Here is a 19,732-nt window from a genome sequence, read left to right on the forward strand (position 1 = left end):
ATTTGGTCAGATCTTTATTGCATGTGTGTGTGTAATGGGACAATGAACTTGCTGCTTTGTTCCTTAAGAGTGTTGTGCGGATTCCTCCATTCTGATACAGGCTGACAGGCTTGACTTTAGTGCAAACAGCAACCAGAGAAACACAATGGGCCTTATTCAATTCACTTTTTCTCCTGAGTTTTCTCCTGGGAGATATTTTCAAACCTTATCAATAAAATTCCTTTCAAGCCTCCAAAAAGCAAAAAAAATACTAAGAATAATTTTCACAGTATTTTTTCACCTAGCTTTTGATACTTTTTCAATTGCATAGTGCTGAAAATGTATTTTAATCAGAAAAGGAAAAATGATCTCTCAGGAGAAAACTTGAGGGCCAATGAGTACAAAACTTAAGAATACATTTAACATGCAACAAATAAATACAGAAGATGCATACAAGTCCTGAAGAGTTATAAAAGGATATAAGAAGCTAGGAGAGTTGGGTTGTCAGAGGTCTGGTGTTGAAGAACTGACAGCCTGTGGAGAGTCCTGGTGGAGGCTGCTCTATAGCGGCGGCCAGATGGGAAAAGTGGCAGGGGTGTTTCAATGATCCTCTCCACCAAGTGAATTTTATTCCTACTGCTTATGGAGGCGCCTGCATACCAGACAATGATGGATGAGAAGAGTACTGACTTGGTGGTAGAGCAGTAAGTCTTCCGTAAGCCTGACGACATTCTGAATTTTGTTTACTTGTCTGCGTAGGAAAAGGCGTTGTTGGGCATTTTTTTCCCTGAATTGTAAACAATCAGATTGCTAGAGATGGTAGTAGCTAGGATGCAGAGACTAGGCACACTAGCAACTTCATTGCCTTCTATTGAAACCGGGAGCAGTTTGGAGGGTTCCTTTCTTTACTAAGTTATTATTTATACAGTTTTAGCTGCATTGAGGACAACCTTGTTTATCTTTTTGAGTTGCTGATTCTCTCAATCTCTTGATGTTAAGCCTGTTGACCATTTTTTTCCACAAAGCCTGGTGGTATCGTTTGCAGATTTGATGACCTTAACAGAGTTGGCCTTTGGCTGCAGTTGTGCGTGTACAGAGAGAATAGAACTAGGGACAGTACACAGCCTTGGGGGCACCTGTGTTGGTGAGCTATTAGCAGAAGTAAATCTGCATTATGTGTCCAGAGCCAGTGCTGGCCTCTGCATCTTTGAGAATTAAAGGGTAACTGAAGTGAGAAGAATATGGAGGCTGCCATATTTATTTCCTTTTAAACAATACCAATTGCCTGCCTTTCCTGCTGATCTATTTGGCTACTGAAGTGTCTGAATCACACCAGAAATAAGCATGCAGCTAATCTTGTCAGATCTGACAATAATGTCAGGAACCACAAACACTGGTTCACACGATAGCTGGGGGCCCTGGACTCTCTCACTGATCGGGGCCCCCAAACCCCCATGCAATACCTAGAGGGAATTGCGGGTGGGCCCTGGACCTCTCACCAACAGGGAATTCACCCCCACTGCATCTATACTGAATGCTGACTGCAACACGTACAATTACTCACTCCCAGCTCTAGCAATTTCCCTCATTTTCCTACATTTATCTAGTCAGCAGGCACCTGTCAGCCAATCAGGTGCACAGTTATACACCCTTTGCCTGTCATGTCAGGAACACCAGATCTGCTGCATGCTTGTTCAGGGTCTATGGATAAAAGTATTAGAGGCAGAGGATCAGCAAGACAGCCAGGCAATGTTTATTGTTAAAAAGGAAATAAATATGTCCTTCTTGCTTCAGTTGCCCTTTAAAGGGATACTGAGAAGGGTTTAAAAACACAATTTGGACTTACCTCAGGCTTCCTCCAGCCCACCGTAGGCCACAAGTTTCCCTGGCATTCTCCTGGCTCCTCTCTCAGTCCCGCAGGCAGTTTCGCTAATCGGCGACTTCAGCACACGTTATGCGCCATCATGCCGGCCGCTACGCATCATCACGCTGGCTGCTATGCGGCGTGAAAGTCCTGTGCATACGTGGTTCACTAACTTTGAACCGCACATGCGCAGGACTCTCACGCCAACTGGTGTGATGACGCGTAGCGGCCGGCGTGATGACGCATAACGTGCAAGGTGAGGACTTATACTGGTGACTTCAGGCGGAAGTCGCCAAATAACGGAGCTGCCTGCGGGACCAAGAGAGGAACCACAAGGATGCCGGGAGACCTCACTGGCTACAGTGGGCTGAAAAAAGTCCAAATTGTTTTCTTAAACTCTGCTCCGTATCCCTTTAAATTGTGAAAAGCCTTCCTTGTTAAAACTGACTTTCGCCAACAATTAGCAGAATGTTTGCTCGTGTAGTTAAAAAGAGGTACATAACTTTACTTCTGTTTAGCATAGCACACTGGTCTCACTGACACTTCAGATACAGCCATACCTGGGAGCCCCTTTTCTAGACAGCTGATTAACTGCTCTTTTCCTCTGGTAAACATGATTGCAATCATGCTGCAATTGCATTTCTTTCCAATTTTCACTGCAGTGTTTTTGCCATGATCGGTTGTGCTGCGATTTCCCTGTGCTTCTATACAGTATAGAAGCTGAATCGCACATAAAACGTAGCAGGACATCGATTGCGCTTGGGAGAATATCTTTTGCTGCTCGGATGATCCGGATTTCTTCTTCTGTGACATGCAGGATGATGTCAGGAAAGAGCGACTTTCAATTTGCAGAGGTATAGTGCATATTTAGCCCCGGTAAGCAGTGAAATGAGCTCAGAAGGGCGGAGCTACATGGGAGTGCTTCCTCTCACCAGCGCGCTGCGCATGTGCCCAGGACAGATACAATTTCATGATGTAAAAGACTTGCTGCATGGGATTCTTTTACTTTTTCAGCATTGCATCCTAGTAAGCAAATGATCTAATTGTAATGTTTTGATTCTTATGCTGGGGATACACGGGTCAACTGGCGGCTCGATTAGCCACTGGATCGACCCCAGCCGCGTCCCCACTCGTCTGCGCGTGCGCGCGGATCGATTAACGCTCGCCCCCGCCGGTGCTTCCTTATCAGCGCTCGATTCCCTGCCATTGTCCGCAGGCGGGGATCGAGCGGGCGAGGGTCGAGCAGCTTGATCGGGCCAGCTGAATATTATCAGCTGGCTGGATCAGCTGGTCGATACACGGTACAGAAACATACCATGTATCCCCAGCATTAGGGCCTGATGCACTAAATAATGGTAATATTGCTGTGCACAGACCTCACACGGCACTATTACCGTTACTACCGGCAGGGTGTACCGAGAGTTATGCTATTACCAAGACCTGCGGCACTTGAGTAGAGCGAACGTTGCTACAGTAACAAGCATTACTAACAATTATGCTCCTTAGTAAGAGTCGTAACCGCATTAATCGCTTTACTTGAGTACCCCGGGTTGTGCTAATAGCATAACTCCTGCTACATGCTGCCAATAGTAATGTCTGTCTGTGCACTGAAATATTACTGCACTTTTTTTACATCAACCCCAAGATTTCTGTGTGAGGTTAACCTGTACTGTCCCCTCTGGAAGCAGAAAGGCAATCGGCTGTCATAGCCGATCGTGCTGATTGGCTGGCAGGGAGAGGGGAAAACAAGAAAAAAATAGTAATATTTATTTTAAAATAAAACTCAAAAATATTTATCAAAAAAATAAATAAGCGCTGATAGAAAGCTCTGTTGGTGGGCAGAAGGGGGGGGGGGGGTAGGAAGAACAGCTTGTGTGCTGTGTTGTACGGCCCTGCTGCAAGGCCATAAAGCTGCAGTGGCCTTAATTGTAAAAAATAGCCTGGTCACTAGGGGGGTGTAAGCCTACGGTCCTCAAAAGGTTAAACGCCCTGCAACACAAGGCCACGTCCACGCCAGTGGTACGTTGGGGTACAGTGTAATGGCCACTTTGTAACATGGCTTACTGCACTGCAATGCACAAACTACGCAATGATCACAGTGTGGTGGGTGTGGTTTCAGTATGGCAACGTACTGCATGCATGCAGTGCGTTAATGCTAAAAGCATGCAGTAACAATAAAGTGACGCATACATTTCATTGACTGTATGCCTCACTGTACCCTACGTAACTCGTGAATAACGTACTGCGCCACTGCCCCGATCTGTTGCATTGTTTTCCTACTGTCACAGGGAAAGCAACACAAGAGCAGTTCTTAGTGTTGAGAAATGTATTTCAGTAGAATTGTTCAATTCTGGCAACACCGTTGTCATCATTACTTGAAAATGAACACAAAATGAGATGTCATGAGATATGTTATTTTGCTTATGCAAAAGTGAGATTCTGCTTATGCTGCTAAAGGTGATTTTTATCTTTTTTTCTAAGTAGCAGAACAGAGATTTAATGTTAACGTTTCGATGCTTGTGAGAGATGACAGATAAGTACACTTAAAGGTGTGCACACATGAACAGTGAGTGACAGTAACTGTTGCCTGCAGGGATTGAATCTTGGTCCCACGGGTATCAGTTGTGACCAAGTGCCATGCAGATGTGTTCTTGGGTTACAGCCTTGTAACACATTTTGTTGCTATGGAGGCAGGAAGAGATATGAGGGTGTGACCCACAACACAACAGCTTCCGGCTGGGAGGTTAGGAAGGGGAATAATTGGCCTGATGCACTATATGCTGGTATTTGTTGTGGTGCATAGGTAGTGCACGGCAACTTTAGCAGCACTAACACCATAAAAACACAGCCCGTTAACCCGTAAGTGCCACACACGTTACTACAATAACACTTGCATTGCTATGGTAAGGCAGGGCATAATGCATAATACCATTGCAACCCACACGTTAACCCGGCAATGTGCACTAAAGGGTTAACGCGTGGTGTTATTTCTCTGTTGGTACCTGTAAAATTGCAAACCAGTACTGGTACAAAAGTGCAAAAGTTGCAAAACTGACTCACTTGCTTTTTTTGAAGTACCCCCCCAGTATGCATCAGTCCTGTAGGGCAATGCCAGGGGCTGAAACCATGGGACCACTAGCAAAACAGAATCTGTAGCCCACAAGGGGACGTTATCCATCATCCCATACGGGATGTTTCAGACCAGACATCCAGGGATGCTCATTACGATCTCAAAATTATGACTAATTACGACCAAATTCTGCATTTTTTACCTTGTAGCCGTCATTTGTAATTGGCCGATCACAAATGGTGATTTCGAATGCACTCATCATTGCATTCAAATTCAACTTGTAATTCCGAATTACGAGTTGGAATTCCGAAAGGACTCGTAACTAACCCCTTGTCCCCCATGCAGGCTGGGACAGCCAGTATGCGGAGCCCCAGCCGCGTGGGGCTTCGCACCCTGGGCTATACCAGCCCGCATGGACCATAGTATTGAGGGGCTCTGGAGGAGAGGACATCACTACAGACATCCTCTTAGACTCTGCACCTTCAGAGAGCCCAAGCCATCCACTGGGGGCAGAGTAAACAGTAATGTGAGCATACAGGTAACCGGAAGCGAGAAGTATATGGAGGCTGTCATATTTATTTCCTTTTAGACTATACCAGTTGCTTGGCAGCCCTGCTGATCTATTTGGCTGCAGTAGTGTCTTAATCACACCAGAAACAAGCACCCAGCTTTTCAGTGCTCAGTTTTTTGTCTATATGCAGCTTTTCATATCTTACAATAATGTCAGACACACCTGATTGATCTGCTGCATGCTTGCTCAGGGTCTATGGCTAAAAGTGTTAAAGGCAGAGGATCCGCAGGACTGCCAGGTAACTGGTATTGCTTAACCACTTGCCGACCGTGTCATGCCGATGGGCATGGATGCAATGGCAGCCCAATGGGCCGCCTAACGGTGATCGGCGTAAAGTCCTTGGAGCGTGGTTTGCGAGAGATCGCGTGCGCCGATGCGCACTCTGATGACGACTCGCCACTGGGAGACTGTTAGAAAGCGAAAATGCCATCTTTTATTGCTGTACAGTGCTGCGATCTACAGCAGTGCTGTACTGGGGACAGACATGTGACACAGCAATCCCCCTGGGAGGCACCAACATACATATTTATAAAAAAAAATAAACACACTGGGAGAGCGATCAGACCCCACCAACAGAAAGCTTTGTTGTTGTGGAGAAAAGGGGGGGGGGGATAACTTTTGTGCAGAGTTGTGCGACCCTGCAGCTAGGCCTTAAAGCTGCTGTGGCCCATTTAGAGAAAAATGGCCTGGTCTTTAGGGGGGTTTAACACTGCGGTCCTCAAGGGTTAAAAGGAAATCAATATGGTAGCCTTTCATATACCTCTCACTTTAAGTTCCATTTAATAGAGCATGAGAACTCAGGTAGTGCCAAGCAAAAGATACTGTAGAAGTGACTAAGGGGCTTGCTAGGCTACTAAGGTAAAGAGAAATGAAGTGATTTGGTAACCATGAAAGAGATTTTTTGCTTTTTAGTAATTTTCAAGTCTGGATTATTGTGTAACTAATAATACATTTCCCATTGCTATCACTATATTGACAGCTAGACTTCTCATTACCCTGCCCCTTGTTTCCTCTCTATTCCTTTAGATTCCAAGCACATAGGCCTCGATTCATCATTCTCTTTGAGATAACTTTTTCCAGTTTGTTAAATTACCGAATTCGAAGTTTAGCGATTTCTAGTTGTATTCATCAAGGTTTTTCCTCATTCGGTGTGAATTCGATAACAATTCGGTAACCATTCGGTAACGTGTCGATATTTCCATTTTACAGTGGTACTTTAACACAAGGCCATAAGATTCCCATGGAATTGTGGGTAAAAGGCAGTCCTTTGAGCACTACGTAGCAACATTCTGAATAGGGCTTAACACCCGGACCAGGATTCTGAAAGTGGTTGGGACAATCCCACAATTTGATAGGAGCCTTTTCTAAAAAATTATAGTGCAGCTAGCAAATTAGTTAACCCTGACACTGCCTGTGTTCTCTTACAAGATGATTCAAGAGAAATGCAGATGTCGTGTTATAGCAAATAAATCTATTCTCTTACAAATGTATATGGTTGCAGACCTTATTCTTGCCCTTCTGTGCCTTTGAATCACTCTCAGCTGATACATAACCACTTCAAATGGCTCCATCTTCTCTGTCAGCAATGATCTGACAGGAATAACGACAGAGCAGTGAAGGAGATAACTAATCCTAAATGTAACGCTAAACCACGCCCACTTTCTTTTTCATGAATTGCACTTTATTCCGTTTTAGCGAATCGTTACCGAATCGTTACCGAATGTTCGCTAACAGCTGTAGATAACTTTGATGAATCCTGAAATGAAGTTAACAAATTCGGTATTTTACCAAACTGTTGTTAACAAATTTGCTAAGTGTTGATGAATCGAGGCCATAATGTCAGGATTTCTACCTACTGTTTCTTAGAACTGCTGTATCTTTTGGTAGACATTGGGCTTGATTCACAAAGCAGTGCTAACCTACTTAGCACGTCTAAAGTCTTTAGACGTGCTAACCAGGGTGCTAAGTAAGTTAGCACCGGATTTCTCAATCAGATCGTGCGCTAACTTTGCGCGCGTAAAGTTTTACGCGCGCTAAGTCCCATAGGCTTTAATGGGCACTTCGCGCGGTGCGCCCTGCGCTTTGTACAGTACGTGCGTAAAGTTTTACGCGCATAAAGTTTTGCGCGCATAAAGTTTTATGCGCGAAAAGCTTGTTTAGACATGCTAAGGGGGTTTTCACAGGCGTGCTAACAGTTAGCACCGCGTTGTGAATCAAGCCCATAGTATGCATTAGTTGCTGTGAAACTTATGTTGTTTACTTCCTGTTTATTTCTTATTTTATATAGTGGCACAGAAGATAATGGCAATATGTAAATTATTATTAATAATAATAACAAGAACAGATTTTTAGCTTAGGTGTAAAAATATATATATATACTGCAGTGTGTTCCTGTTCCTGTCATCATTTCCTTACACTGTTTCCCTTGTATAAATCAGTTGCTATCACTTTCCTGAGAACAGACATCACATCTCCTCTGTCTGCCTTTTATACAGTCAGAATTTCTGTCTAACCACAATGATGCCAATAATGATTTTTCTGCTATTTTATCTAGCTGATACACACAAATTTACAGGTATGTTGTGCTATATGTTTGTAATATGGTATCATCATTAGTTACAAGATGAAAATTATTATTATTATTGATTTTTTTGAGTTTTATTATTACAATTTTATGATTTTGATTTTAACTTGGCACACTTGTTCTGTTTTTTTTCTGTTTCTCTATTTGCATGTACGAGTGGGCTAAAGTCAGGACCGACAAACTGTTTTCATTGATTGAATTGCTTATGACTTTGGTCATTGATTTATGTATCTGTTCTGAAGGTAGCCACAGATCTACTGATTATGCCAATCAATATTTGCTAGATGCAATGGCCCTTATTCAAGTCCCCTTTTCTCCTGAGTTTTCTCCTAGGAGATCATTTTTCATCTTCTCTTCTATCTTGAATAACTTTTCAGCACTCTGCAATTAAAAAGTATCAAAAAGTAGGTGAAAAGTACTGTTTATAATTTATATTGAGAATTTTCTTGCTTGCTGGTGGTTTAAAGGGTATTTTATTGACAAGGTTTGAAAATACTCTAATGCATGCCCAGCCCAATAACTTATATACAGTACAACCCCCAAAAAACTGCTAGTAAAAATGGGGTCATAGTTATGGATTATTCAGACATTAACTTGGCTATGGAAGTCTCTTGCTCTAATAAAAGTGACAGATTGGTATCAACACTACAAGACTATTATTTGACTGCGATGGTAACTGAACCAAACCAATCAGAGAAGATGCTCTGCTTTTGTTTGGTAAGTAGACCAGATATTATATCTAATGTGCAAGTTTGTAATGACTTGGGAAATAGTGACCATAATATGGTAACATCTGACCTGCTCCTTGTGAGCAAGGGGACAACTAAAAGTATGAATTTTAAAGAGGCTAATTGGCCCAAGCCTTGTAAGGATTTTTCACCTTCTTGTGGATCAATTGGGATATGTGCGGTTTCAGGGTAGTGATGTACCATTTTTTTTTTTGGGGTAGAACTTGATGGACGGGTGTCTTTTTATTCAACCAAACCAACTATGTAACTATGTAAAAGAAAAAAAAAAGGAATTATGAAACTAGGCTTTGTTTTCCATAACTGGTTATGCTGCACAAGCCATAAGGATTTGTGCAAGCACAACTTTGATATATTCTAAACAAAGACGCCTCTAACATGCATAACAAAACAGAATAGTTGCTATTTGTTTATTTAAGTATTTATATAGTGCCAACATATTACGCAGCGCTGTACAGAGTATATTGTCCTGTCACTAACTGTCCCTCAGAGGGGCTCACAAGTTTGCGCCTACCATAGCCATATGTGTATGTATGTATCATAGTCTAGGGCCAATTTAGGAGAAAGACAATTAACTTACCTGTATTTTTTGGGGATGTGGGAGGAAACCCACACTGAAACGGGGAAGACATACAAACTCCTTGCAGATGTTGACCTGGCTGGGATTTGAACTTGGGACCCTGCACTGCAAGGCAAGAGCATTAACCACTACGCCACTATGCTACCCAATCCAAATTTATGATGTGAATGAAAGTGCAGATTGTAACCCCCTCTATATCTTCTACTAGTAAGGTACCTTATGCAGATGACAGATCTAATGAATCCCAGTTGGGGGGTGAAATTATTGAATGCTCTGAGCATCATAACATCTATATTGATCAAAATGCAAAGCCTGAGCCACAGAAAAAAAATGATCTGGGTTGAACTTTCCCAGATCTGTGGAATCCCCAACCTCATATGCTGGCTAGGCCGCTACTAGAGTGCATCTGCATAAACAAGCCCCAGAGGCCCAGATTTATACACCTAAAGCAGGGATGTCAAACCGGTCCTACGACGGCCAATGTCCTCGCACATTTTTGACACAGCTCAAATGAATTGATGGGTCTGAATCAGGAAAGGTGTGGTCCATCAGGTAAAGCACATTCCTCTCTTTCTCACTCCATCCTAAACATGGGCATGGATCTGGCCCTCCAGGCCTGGAGTTCGACACATTTTTTTTAATATATTTATTTATTGTATTTATAAAGCTCCAACATATTTTGCAGCACTGGCATGTGACCTAAAGGCATACTTCAAAAGCAGCAGGAGCTTTAGAAAATCTAGGGAGATGCCTAAGCCACTCCCTGCTAGAAGGTAAGGAGGGGAAGAGGGAGCACACAGCCAAAGACAGAAATTCCATCCACACATAGTTACATAATATAAGGGATGGAAATTTAATTTTAAAGGTCTGTTTTGCTTGTATTATTTATATACCTTGGCGTTGATTCACTAACCAGCGCTAAGCTGGTTAGTGTGCCCAAAGACCTAGTAGGCACAAACCACGGAGTTCAGTGGTTTGCGCCCATACATCGCGCACAGCCCAGAGCAGTGTGCGCTCATTCGTTAATAGTGCACCCTGCAACGAAAATGGCGCATTGTGTGCCCCCAAAGCGGCGCACCATGTTTGACGTTTACAGGGCAGCGGGTGCGACGTTATCGTCGCACCTCGCGCTATTAATGGTTCTGCGCACACTGCCCTGGGCTATGCGCGATGTAGCTTTGCGCGGCTATTAGTGCCCACAAAGCTACATTTCTGGCACTGAGTGGCTTTTCACTCCGGCGCTAATACCTAGCGCTGGTTAGTGAATCAAGCCCTTAGTGTTGTGAATTTGTATTTTCCAATTATTAAAGTTACGCCCCAAAAGGCATGCTGGTGATTTTAACGTTGTAAACTGAGCATCTTGTGATTAAAAGTAATAGCTTCTGATCTCATCAAATGCATCTGATCTATGCATTACTCAACCATACTTCCTCAAAAGCTATATTTTATCACATATAGAATGTAGCATCAGTAGAATGAGGAACTCTTCACGACCTTTCTACACAACTTCAAAGGTTTTCTTCCCTATGGTAGCATATCTAAAATAATTAATGCAGCATCATCACTATTCAAGAACGCTTTCGGAAAGCAAGATTGACTCAAATTGAATTCAGTAGTTGGAACTAAGGTCTAAATTTGTATTCTGTCTGACTGTGGCTACATTTATACACTTCTTCTAAGGAACTATTCAGGACAACAGGTACCCAGAAGGAACATATAAAGTATATTGTTTTTGGGGTCTGAGTACTCCTGTGGGGAGATGTTTATTAAGACTCATTTTCCACTAGGAAGCGCGATAGCACGCAAAATCTGACTGCAGTGTGATCTGACAACCTTTTCAATTCTTTGATCGCACCAAATATCATGCAGCTGGTGATTGCTGTTTGGTGAAAAATCCAATTGTGCTAATGGAAAATGAGCATGTCTATTTATATGTTAATCGCGGTGCTGTTGCGATTGGCAAAACGTGAGCGAGCTGCTTTTTTGAGTGGATCACAGCAAGTTGAAAAGGGCCCTAAGTGTGATTCCCCTAGTGCACTAGAGGAAACACTGTGAAACCACCAAGAAACCACTGTGATACTGAGTATCTATTATCAGTAATAAGATCATTTTTTTGCACAGGTGTTCCACAAGGTCTGAAAGTGACATGGGAAGCGAATTCAATGATCATTCAGAGTGTAGGGGTACAATTTCTCCAAAACTTCAATGACAAGTGCTTTCAGATGGTGACACGGGTGAGAACATGGAGAGCAACAGAATGGCAGGTAAGCCTTCTTTTTCAGAATTAGCAAATGTTGTGGAATAATGGACATTGAGAAACCCTCATATGGGAAAGGGTGCTTGTGAACAGCCAGTGTTAAGGATAATTCCACATTTGCTTTGCTGTAATGCAGATAGAGATGTAGCGAACGGTTCGCCGGCGAACGGTTCCAGGCGAACTTAGGGGGTTCGCGTTCGCCTGCACCAGGCGAACTTTTGCGGAAGTTCGATTCGCCCCATAATGCACTATGAGGGTCAACTTTGACCCTCTGCATCACAGTCAGCAGGCACATTGTAGCCATTCAGGCTACACTAAGCCCTGGAGCCCCACCCCCCTTATATAAGGCAGGGTCCGGCGGCCATTAGCCTCACTCGTGTGCCTGCTAGAGAGAGGAAAGGGACAGCTGCTTCAGACTTTTTCTCCTAGGGACAGATTAGTTAGGTTCTAGGCTGCTTTGCTTGCTCCTGACTGATTATTATTGCTTTTAAAGCACCCAGCAACAGCTCTTTTCAGAGCTCAACCTGTACATTTTTTTTTTATGTGTGTCAAACTGACACTTTTGTTGCATGCACAGCCTTGCTAATTGATATTGTGTGTGCCACTGCCAGCAGCCCAGCACATTCAGTGACTACCTGTGTGTGTGACAGGGAGCTGCACATTGTACTACCCAGTACTGCATATACCCCAGTACCTGTTGTGTTTACTTAACCCACCTCATCACTGCATATACCTAGCTTTGTGTTAAGTGAACCCAGCTCATTGCATCTAACTACCCAGTACCTGTTGTGTTTACTTAACCCACCTCATCACTGCATATACCTAGCGTTGTGTTGAGTGAACCCAGCTCACTGCATCTAACTACCTGTTGTGTTGAGTGAGAACCCACCTGGCCACCTCACTGCATCTAACTACCTGTTATGTTGAGTGAGAACCCACCTCAGTCACTGCATCTTAAGTACCTTTACTGTTGAGTGAACCCAGCTCACTGCATCTAACTACCCAGTACCTGTTGTGTTTACTTAACCCACCTCATCACTGCATATACCTAGCATTGTGTTGAGTGAACCCAGCTCACTGCATCTAACTACCTGTTGTGTTGAGTGAGAACCCACCTCAGTCACTGCATCTTAAGTACCTTTACTGTTGAGTGAACCCAGCTCACTGCATCTAACTACCCAGTACCTGTTGTGTTTACTTAACCCACCTCATCACTGCATACACCTAGCATTGTGTTGAGTGAACCAAGCTCACTGCATCTAACTACCTGTTGTGTTGAGTGAGAACCCACCTGGCCACCTCGCTGCATCTAACTACCTGTTGTGTTGAGTGAGAACCCACATCAGTCACTGCATCTTAAGTACCTTTACTGTTGAGTGAACCCAGCTCACTGCATCTAACTACCCAGTACCTGTTGTGTTTACTTAACCCACCTCATCACTGCATATACCTAGCGTTGTGTTGAGTGAACCCAGCTCACTGCATCTAGCTACCTGTTGTGTTGAGTGTGAACCCACCTGGCCACCTCACTGCATCTAACTACCTGTTGTGTTGAGTGAGAACCCACCTCAGTCACTGCATCTTAAGTACCTTTACTGTTGAGTGAACCCAGCTCACTGCATCTAACTACCTGTTGTGTTGAGTGAGAACCCACCTGGCCACCTCACTGCATCTAACTACCTGTTGTGTTGAGTGAGAACCCACCTGGCCACCTCACTGCATCTAACTACCTGTTGTGTTGAGTGAGAACCCACCTCACTGCATCTTAAGTACCTTTACTGTTCAGTGAACCCAACTCACTGCATCTAACTACCCAGTACCTGTTGTGTTCACTTAACCACCCTGGCGTTCTGATTAAATCGCCAGGGTGGCTGCGGGAGGGTTTTTTTTAAATAAAAAAAAAACTATTTCATGCAGCCAACTGAAAGTTGGCTGCATGAAAGCCCACTAGAGGGCGCTCCGGAGGCGATCTTCCGATCGCCTCCGGCGCCCAGAATAAACAAGGAAGGCCGCAATGAGCGGCCTTCCTTGTTTTGCTTATATCGTCGCCATAGCGACGAGCGGAGTGACGTCATCGACGTCAGCCGACGTCGTGACGTCAGCCGCCTCCGATCCAGCCCTTAGCGCTGGCCGGAACTTTTTGTTCCGGCTGCGCAGGGCTCAGGCGGCTAGGGGGGCCCTCTTTCGCCGCTGCTCGCGGCGAATCGCCGCAGAGCGGCAGCGATCAGGCAGCACACGCGGCTGGCAAAGTGCCGGCTGCGTGTGCTGCTTTTTATTTCATCAAAATCGGCCCAGCAGGGCCTGAGCGGCAGCCGCTGGCGGTGTTGGACGAGCTGAGCTCGTCCAGACCGCTCAGCTGGTTAACCCACCTCATCACTGCATATACCTAGCATTGTGTTGAGTGAACCCAGCTCACTGCATCTAACTACCTGTTGTGTTGAGTGAGAACCCACCTGGCCACCTCACTGCATCTAACTACCTGTTGTGTTGAGTGAGAACCCACCTCAGTCACTGCATCTTAAGTACCTTTACTGTTGAGTGAACCCAGCTCACTGCATCTAACTACCTGTTGTGTTGAGTGAGAACCCACCTGGCCACCTCACTGCATCTAACTACCTGTTGTGTTGAGTGAGAACCCACCTCACTGCATCTTAAGTACCTTTACTGTTCAGTGAACCCAGCTCACTGCATCTAACTACCCAGTACCTGTTGTGTTTACTTAACCCACCTCATCACTGCATATACCTAGTGTTGTGTTGAGTGAACCCAGCTCACTGCATCTAACTACCCAGTACCTGTTGTGTTTACTTAACCCACCTCATCACTGCATATACCTAGCGTTGTGTTGAGTGAACCCAGCTCACTGCATCTAACTACCTGTTGTGTTGAGTGAGAACCCACCTGGCCACCTCACTGCATCTAACTACCTGTTGTGTTGAGTGAGAACCCACCTCAGTCACTGCATCTTAAGTACCTTTACTGTTGAGTGAACCCAGCTCACTGCATCTAACTACCTGTTGTGTTGAGTGAGAACCCACCTGGCCACCTCACTGCATCTAACTACCTGTTGTGTTGAGTGAGAACCCACCTCACTGCATCTTAAGTACCTTTACTGTTCAGTGAACCCAGCTCACTGCATCTCACTACCCAGTACCTGTTGTGTTTACTTAACCCACCTCATCACTGCATATACCTAGCGTTGTGTTGAGTGAACCCAGCTCACTGCATCTAACTACCTGTTGTGTTGAGTGAGAACCCACCTGGCGACCTCACTGCATCTAACTACCTGTTGTGTTGAGTGAGAACCCACCTCACTGCATCTTAAGTACCTTTACTGTTCAGTGAACCCAGCTCACTGCATCTAACTACCCAGTACCTGTTGTGTTTACTTAACCCACCTCATTACTGCATATACCTAGTGTTGTGTTGAGTGAACCCAGCTCACTGCATCTAACTACCCAGTACCTGTTGTGTTTACTTAACCCACCTCATCACTGCATATACCTAGCGTTGTGTTGAGTTAACCCAGCTCACTGCATCTAACTACCTGTTGTGTTGAGTGAGAACCCACCTGGCCACCTCACTGCATCTAACTACCTGTTGTGTTGAGTGAGAACCCACCTCAGTCACTGCATCTTAAGTACCTTTACTGTTGAGTGAACCCAGCTCACTGCATCTAACTACCTGTTGTGTTGAGTGAGAACCCACCTGGCCACCTCACTGCATCTAACTACCTGTTGTGTTGAGTGAGAACCCACCTCACTGCATCTTAAGTACCTTTACTGTTCAGTGAACCCAGCTCACTGCATCTAACTACCCAGTACCTGTTGTGTTTACTTAACCCACCTCATCACTGCATATACCTAGCGTTGTGTTGAGTGAGAACCCACCTCAGTCACTGCATCTTAAGTACCTTTACTGTTGAGTGAACCCAGCTCACTGCATCTAACTACCTGTTGTGTTGAGTGTGAACCCACCTGGCCACCTCACTGCATCTAACTACCTGTTGTGTTGAGTGAGAACCCACCTCAGTCACTGCATCGTAAGTACCTTTACTGTTGAGTGAACCCAGCTCACTGCATCTAACTACCTGTTGTGTTGAGTGAGAACCCACCTGGCCACCTCACTGCATCTAACTACCTGTTGTGTTGAGTGAGAACCCACCTGGCCACCTCACTGCATCTAACTACCTGTTGTGTTGAGTGAGAACCCACCTCACTGCATCTTAAGTACCTTTACTGTTCAGTGAACCCAACTCACTGCATCTAACTACCCAGTACCTTTTGTGTTCACTTAACCCACCTCATCACTGCATATACCTAGCATTGTGTTGAGTGAACCCAGCTCACTGCATCTAACTACCTGTTGTGTTGAGTGAGAACCCACCTGGCCACCTCACTGCATCTAACTACCTGTTGTGTTGAGTGAGAACCCACCTCAGTCACTGCATCTTAAGTACCTTTACTGTTGAGTGAACCCAGCTCACTGCATCTAACTACCTGTTGTGTTGAGTGAGAACCCACCTGGCCACCTCACTGCATCTAACTACCTGTTGTGTTGAGTGAGAACCCACCTCACTGCATCTTAAGTACCTTTACTGTTCAGTGAACCCAGCTCACTGCATCTAACTACCCAGTACCTGTTGTGTTTACTTAACCCACCTCATCACTGCATATACCTAGTGTTGTGTTGAGTGAACCCAGCTCACTGCATCTAACTACCCAGTACCTGTTGTGTTTACTTAACCCACCTCATCACTGCATATACCTAGCGTTGTGTTGAGTGAACCCAGCTCACTGCATCTAACTACCTGTTGTGTTGAGTGAGAATCCACCTGGCCACCTCACTGCATCTAACTACCTGTTGTGTTGAGTGAGAACCCACCTCAGTCACTGCATCTTAAGTACCTTTACTGTTGAGTGAACCCAGCTCACTGCATCTAACTACCTGTTGTGTTGAGTGAGAACCCACCTGGCCACCTCACTGCATCTAACTACCTGTTGTGTTGAGTGAGAACCCACCTCATTGCATCTTAAGTACCTTTACTGTTCAGTGAACCCAGCTCACTGCATCTAACTACCCAGTACCTGTTGTGTTTACTTAACCCACCTCATCACTGCATATACCTAGCGTTGTGTTGAGTGAACCCAGCTCACTGCATCTAACTACCTGTTGTGTTGAGTGAGAACCCACCTGGCCACCTCACTGCATCTAACTACCTGTTGTGTTGAGTGAGAACCCACCTAACTGCATCTTAAGTACCTTTACTGTTCAGTGAATCCAGCTCATTGCATCTAACTACCCAGTACCTGTTGTGTTTACTTAACCCACCTCATCACTGCATATACCTAGTGTTGTGTTGAGTGAACCCAGCTCACTGCATCTAACTACCCAGTACCTGTTGTGTTTACTTAACCCACCTCATCACTGCATATACCTAGCGTTGTGTTGAGTTAACCCAGCTCACTGCATCTAACTACCTGTTGTGTTGAGTGAGAACCCACCTGGCCACCTCACTGCATCTAACTACCTGTTGTGTTGAGTGAGAACCCACCTCAGTCACTGCATCTTAAGTACCTTTACTGTTGAGTGAACCCAGCTCACTGCATCTAACTACCTGTTGTGTTGAGTGAGAACCCACCTGGCCACCTCACTGCATCTAACTACCTGTTGTGTTGAGTGAGAACCCACCTCAGTCACTGCATCTTAAGTACCTTTACTGTTGAGTGAACCCAACTCACTGCATCTAACTACCTGTTGTGTTGAGTGAGAACCCACCTGGCCACCTCACTGCATCTAACTACCTGTTGTGTTGAGTGAGAATCCACCTCACTGCATCTTAAGTACCTTTACTGTTGAGTGAACCCAGCTCACTGCATCTAACTACCCAGTACCTGTTTTGTTTACTTAACCCACCTCATCACTGCATATACCTAGCTTTGTGTTGAGTGAACCCAGCTCACTGCATCTAACTACCCAGTACCTGTTGTGTTTACTTAACCCACCTCATCACTGCATATACCTAGCGTTGTGTTGAGTGAACCCAGCTCACTGCATCTAACTACCTGTTGTGTTGAGTGAGAACCCACCTGGCCACCTCACTGCATCTAGCTACCTGTTGTGTTGAGTGAGAACCCACCTCAGTCACTGCATCTTAAGTACCTTTACTGTTGAGTGAACCCAGCTCACTGCATCTAACTACCTGTTGTGTTGAGTGAGAACCCACCTGGCCACCTCACTGCATCTAACTACCTGTTGTGTTGAGTGAGAACCCACCTCACTGCATCTTAAGTACCTTTACTGTTCAGTGAACCCAGCTCACTGCATCTAACTACCCAGTACCTGTTGTGTTTACTTAACCCACCTCATCACTGCATATACCTAGCGTTGTGTTGAGTGAACCCAGCTCACTGCATCTAACTACCTGTTGTGTTGAGTGAGAACCCACCTGGCCACCTCACTGCATCTAACTACCTGTTGTGTTGAGTGAGAACCCACCTCACTGCATCTTAAGTACCTTTACTGTTCAGTGAACCCAGCTCACTGCATCTAACTACCCAGTACCTGTTGTGTTTACTTAACCCACCTCATCACTGCATATACCTAGTGTTGTGTTGAGTGAACCCAGCTCACTGCATCTAACTACCCAGTACCTGTTGTGTTTACTTAACCCACCTCATCACTGAATATACCTAGCGTTGTGTTGAGTGAACCCAGCTCACTGCATCTAACTACCTGTTGTGTTGAGTGAGAACCCACCTGGCCACCTCACTGCATCTAACTACCTGTTGTGTTGAGTGAGAACCCACCTCAGTCACTGCATCTTAAGTACCTTTACTGTTGAGTGAACCCAGCTCACTGCATCTAACTACCTGTTGTGTTGAGTGAGAACCCACCTGGCCACCTCACTGCATCTAACTACCTGTTGTGTTGAGTGAGAACCCACCTCACTGCATCTTAAGTACCTTTACTGTTCAGTGAACCCAGCTCACTGCATCTAACTACCCAGTACCTGTTGTGTTTACTTAACCCACCTCATCACTGCATATACCTAGTGTTGTGTTGAGTGAACCCAGCTCACTGCATCTAACTACCCAGTACCTGTTGTGTTTACTTAACCCACCTCATCACTGCATATACCTAGCGTTGTGTTGAGTGAACCCAGCTCACTGCATCTAACTACCTGTTGTGTTGAGTGAGAACCCACCTGGCCACCTCACTGCATCTAACTACCTGTTGTGTTGAGTGAGAACCCACCTCAGTCACTGCATCTTAAGTACCTTTACTGTTGAGTGAACCCAGCTCACTGCATCTAACTACCTGTTGTGTTGAGTGAGAACCCACCTGGCCACCTCACTGCATCTAACTACCTGTTGTGTTGAGTGAGAACCCACCTCAGTCACTGCATCTTAAGTACCTTTACTGTTGAGTGAACCCAACTCACTGCATCTAACTACCTGTTGTGTTGAGTGAGAACCCACCTGGCCACCTCACTGCATCTAACTACCTGTTGTGTTGAGTGAGAATCCACCTCACTGCATCTTAAGTACCTTTACTGTTGAGTGAACCCAGCTCACTGCATCTAACTACCCAGTACCTGTTGTGTTTACTTAACCCACCTCATCACTGCATATACCTAGCTTTGTGTTGAGTGAACCCAGCTCACTGCATCTAACTACCCAGTACCTGTTGTGTTTACTTAACCCACCTCATCACTGCATATACCTAGCGTTGTGTTGAGTGAACCCAGCTCACTGCATCTAACTACCTGTTGCGTTGAGTGAGAACCCACCTGGCCACCTCACTGCATCTAACTACCTGTTGTGTTGAGTGAGAACCCACCTCACTGCATCTTAAGTACCTTTACTGTTCAGTGAACCCAGCTCACTGCATCTAACTACCCAGTACCTGTTGTGTTTACTTAACCCACCTCATCACTGCATATACCTAGTGTTGTGTTGAGTGAACCCAGCTCACTGCATCTAACTACCCAGTACCTGTTGTGTTTACTTAACCCACCTCATCACTGCATATACCTAGCGTTGTGTTGAGTGAACCCAGCTCACTGCATCTAACTACCT

General features: G+C 45.0%; 1 protein-coding gene across 5 annotated transcripts in view; it reads left to right on the forward strand.

Annotated features, from left to right (window-relative positions):
• The first annotated feature begins 4,559 nt into the window (after positions 1-4,559).
• Positions 4,560-19,732, forward strand: part of LOC137544215 (cytokine receptor-like factor 2) — a 47,312-nt gene continuing 32,139 nt past the window's right edge. For 2 of the 5 annotated variants that reach the window (XM_068265264.1, XM_068265265.1), the window contains exons 1-2: positions 7,949-8,059; positions 11,516-11,658. In XM_068265264.1, the coding sequence (XP_068121365.1) occupies positions 8,002-8,059; positions 11,516-11,658 (201 nt within the window). In that variant the 5' untranslated portion in view covers positions 7,949-8,001. Of the gene's footprint in view, positions 4,703-7,948; positions 8,060-10,930; positions 11,094-11,515; positions 11,659-19,732 lie in introns of those variants that run through there. The other 3 variants (XM_068265266.1, XM_068265268.1, XM_068265267.1) reach the window with 3 other exon arrangements.

This window comes from Hyperolius riggenbachi, chromosome 2 (genome assembly GCF_040937935.1).
Source record: "Hyperolius riggenbachi isolate aHypRig1 chromosome 2, aHypRig1.pri, whole genome shotgun sequence".
NCBI classification, from domain to species: domain Eukaryota; kingdom Metazoa; phylum Chordata; class Amphibia; order Anura; family Hyperoliidae; genus Hyperolius; species Hyperolius riggenbachi.